Here is a 2,260-nt window from a genome sequence, read left to right on the forward strand (position 1 = left end):
GGATATCTAGTTTTTGTGCTCTGCCCCCGCAGGCTACAAGGTGTACCCGGGGCACGACGGGCTGACGGAGAAGCGGAAGCAGCGCCGGATCCGAACCACCTTCACGTCGGCGCAGCTCAAGGAGCTGGAGCGGGCCTTCCAGGAGACGCACTACCCGGACATCTACACGCGGGAGGAGATCGCGCTCAAGATCGACCTGACGGAGGCGCGCGTGCAGGTGAGTCACACCCTTCGTCACGCATTCGACCCCTTATTGATGTCACTCGATTGTCGTCACTCTGTAAGACGGTAGCGCTTTTTAATGGCTCAGTGTCACCCGGCCGTCAAGTGTGTGTACGCCTCCACGTAACATGCACGAGAAAATTTGTGGAAAAATAAGAAGGAAAATTTTCGGAAATCTTTCGGAAATTTTTCGCAGAATGTTTTATGAAATATCCAACCCCGGGAAAACTATGGGCTACACATGTAGCCTGTACTAAGGGTATTTCCAGTAAGAAGCAAACGATACATTATTCATGCCAGGCCTCTGTTTGAACCACACATTTGAGCAAAAGCTGTGAGATATATTGGGTACGAACCATAAAGATGGAAGTGCTGATCGACCTTCGGAACAGCCTTCGCTTCTATTACCCAGCATGCGTATAGGTTTTCCGCTTTACCAATCATAACTCTGGCCCTATAATGTCCATAAGGCATGATAGGAACATTTGGAAAATTCCAGTCAATTGGGGCATCATGGAACTCGTAAACTCCCTGTTAATAAAAGTCATCACAGACCTCACAGTTATAATACTCCTGTGTTTGAAGTATATGAAGCAGCAACAAGTTTCACTATCCACGATTAAGAAGTCAGAAATATACATAAGTACATACGTAACAGTGTGATGATATCAGACTAAGTACTTACAGGTTTAAAAATGCAGGCGCCTTTAACTTCTCTCTTCTTTAGAACCACCTCGTACCATCCAGGACTATTTACTTTAGCAATTTGGCATGCCTTGTTGTTAAATTTAAAAACAAAGGCGTTTTCCTTCCACTGGTTGTTTGACCGAACATCGACAATTGTTTTCACCTGTTATAATATGATATCGTACGTAAAGAGGGGTGCCCAACTCGACGGGTCCTATTAACGTCATCTGATCTCCCCGCGATGCTCTAATTATAAGTAAGATAATATCGGCAGTAGATAAAAAGGGAAAATTGCTATGTGTTCCTTAGTCTTGTAGGGACACCTGGGAATTTTTACTTTTTCTCTACTGCTGATATTTCTTCCACTCGTAATTACAAAAAGACAGCGCTGCAGAGCCCGAAGTCAAAAGAAGATCGGACGACGTTAGAGCGTCGCGGGAAGATCAGACGACGTTAGTAGGACCCGTCGAACTGTGGTAATCAGGTGTTCACTGACTTGGTAATCACTGGTAATCCACACACTGTTGAAGGTCCTTTCCAAGGGCTAATTTGTTGATTGAGAAACGCATTTTAGCGCACATCTTGCCTCAATGCGAACGCACATGTTATGGCAAGTTTGCATCCGTCCTATGGACAAAAATATTATTTGTCCAATCATAGGCAAATTTGTAACTTGCAAGATAAAGAATCAATAACTACCTAAGATTTGCTCAGAAATGCAACTTTCTCTGGACGAAAAATTGCCGTTTGGATTCAGATAGGCGAATCATGCCTATTATTCATTGGTAATCTTTAATAATCATTGGTAGCGTTGGGTAATAAGTGGTAATCCTTACAATTTGGTAATGCGGTGTACACATTTTTATGGAGTTAGGCACCCCTCGGTACGTAATATGTAGATGGGCGTACCATATTGGCTCCCAGAGTCAATATTCGACTACTACAGTCAAGAATCGATTGAAATAGTTCATATAGTTATTCTAGAAACTTATTAGGTCACCTGTCTGAATACCAACAAATGTAAGGGAGAGTGCCCAAGGAGGAATTTGAGCCTTGACTGTCAGCATGACGTCAAAATGGTCCCTCATTTTGACGTCTTTCTGCACTCATCCGATGTCATTGTGGCCAATATTTGACTTATAGACGTCATAATGAGTCACAATGACGTCAGAATGAGTGCAAAATGGTCCCTCATTTTGACGTCATCGTCATGTTGACAGTCAGGGCTCAAATTCCTCCTTGGGTGGGGCACCAGATGTCAGGGGCACATACTGTCAATGAGCTGGTAATATCAGCCCATTCACTTTTTAAGCCATCAATAGATTGCTCTGCAAATTATAATTTGTGAAAT

General features: G+C 43.4%; 2 protein-coding genes across 2 annotated transcripts in view; one reads left to right on the top strand and one right to left on the bottom strand.

Annotated features, from left to right (window-relative positions):
• The window catches only part of LOC113211880 (paired mesoderm homeobox protein 2B-like), a 38,548-nt gene that overhangs the window by 11,062 nt on the left and 25,226 nt on the right, over window positions 1–2,260 (top strand). Inside the window, exon 2 of the mRNA XM_026430398.2 lies at window positions 33–217. Coding sequence (XP_026286183.2) covers window positions 33–217 — 185 coding nt within the window. The remainder of the gene's footprint in view (window positions 1–32; window positions 218–2,260) is intronic.
• The window catches only part of LOC127752145 (uncharacterized), a 3,435-nt gene continuing 1,415 nt past the window's right edge, over window positions 241–2,260 (bottom strand). Inside the window, exons 3-4 of the mRNA XM_052276808.1 lie at window positions 908–1,072; window positions 241–753 (exon numbers count right to left, since the gene is read on the bottom strand). Coding sequence (XP_052132768.1) covers window positions 514–753; window positions 908–1,072 — 405 coding nt within the window. The 3' untranslated portion in view covers window positions 241–513. The remainder of the gene's footprint in view (window positions 754–907; window positions 1,073–2,260) is intronic.

This window comes from Frankliniella occidentalis, unplaced genomic scaffold (genome assembly GCF_000697945.3).
Source record: "Frankliniella occidentalis isolate FOCC.00 unplaced genomic scaffold, Focc_3.1 Scaffold9, whole genome shotgun sequence".
Classification (NCBI taxonomy): domain Eukaryota; kingdom Metazoa; phylum Arthropoda; class Insecta; order Thysanoptera; family Thripidae; genus Frankliniella; species Frankliniella occidentalis.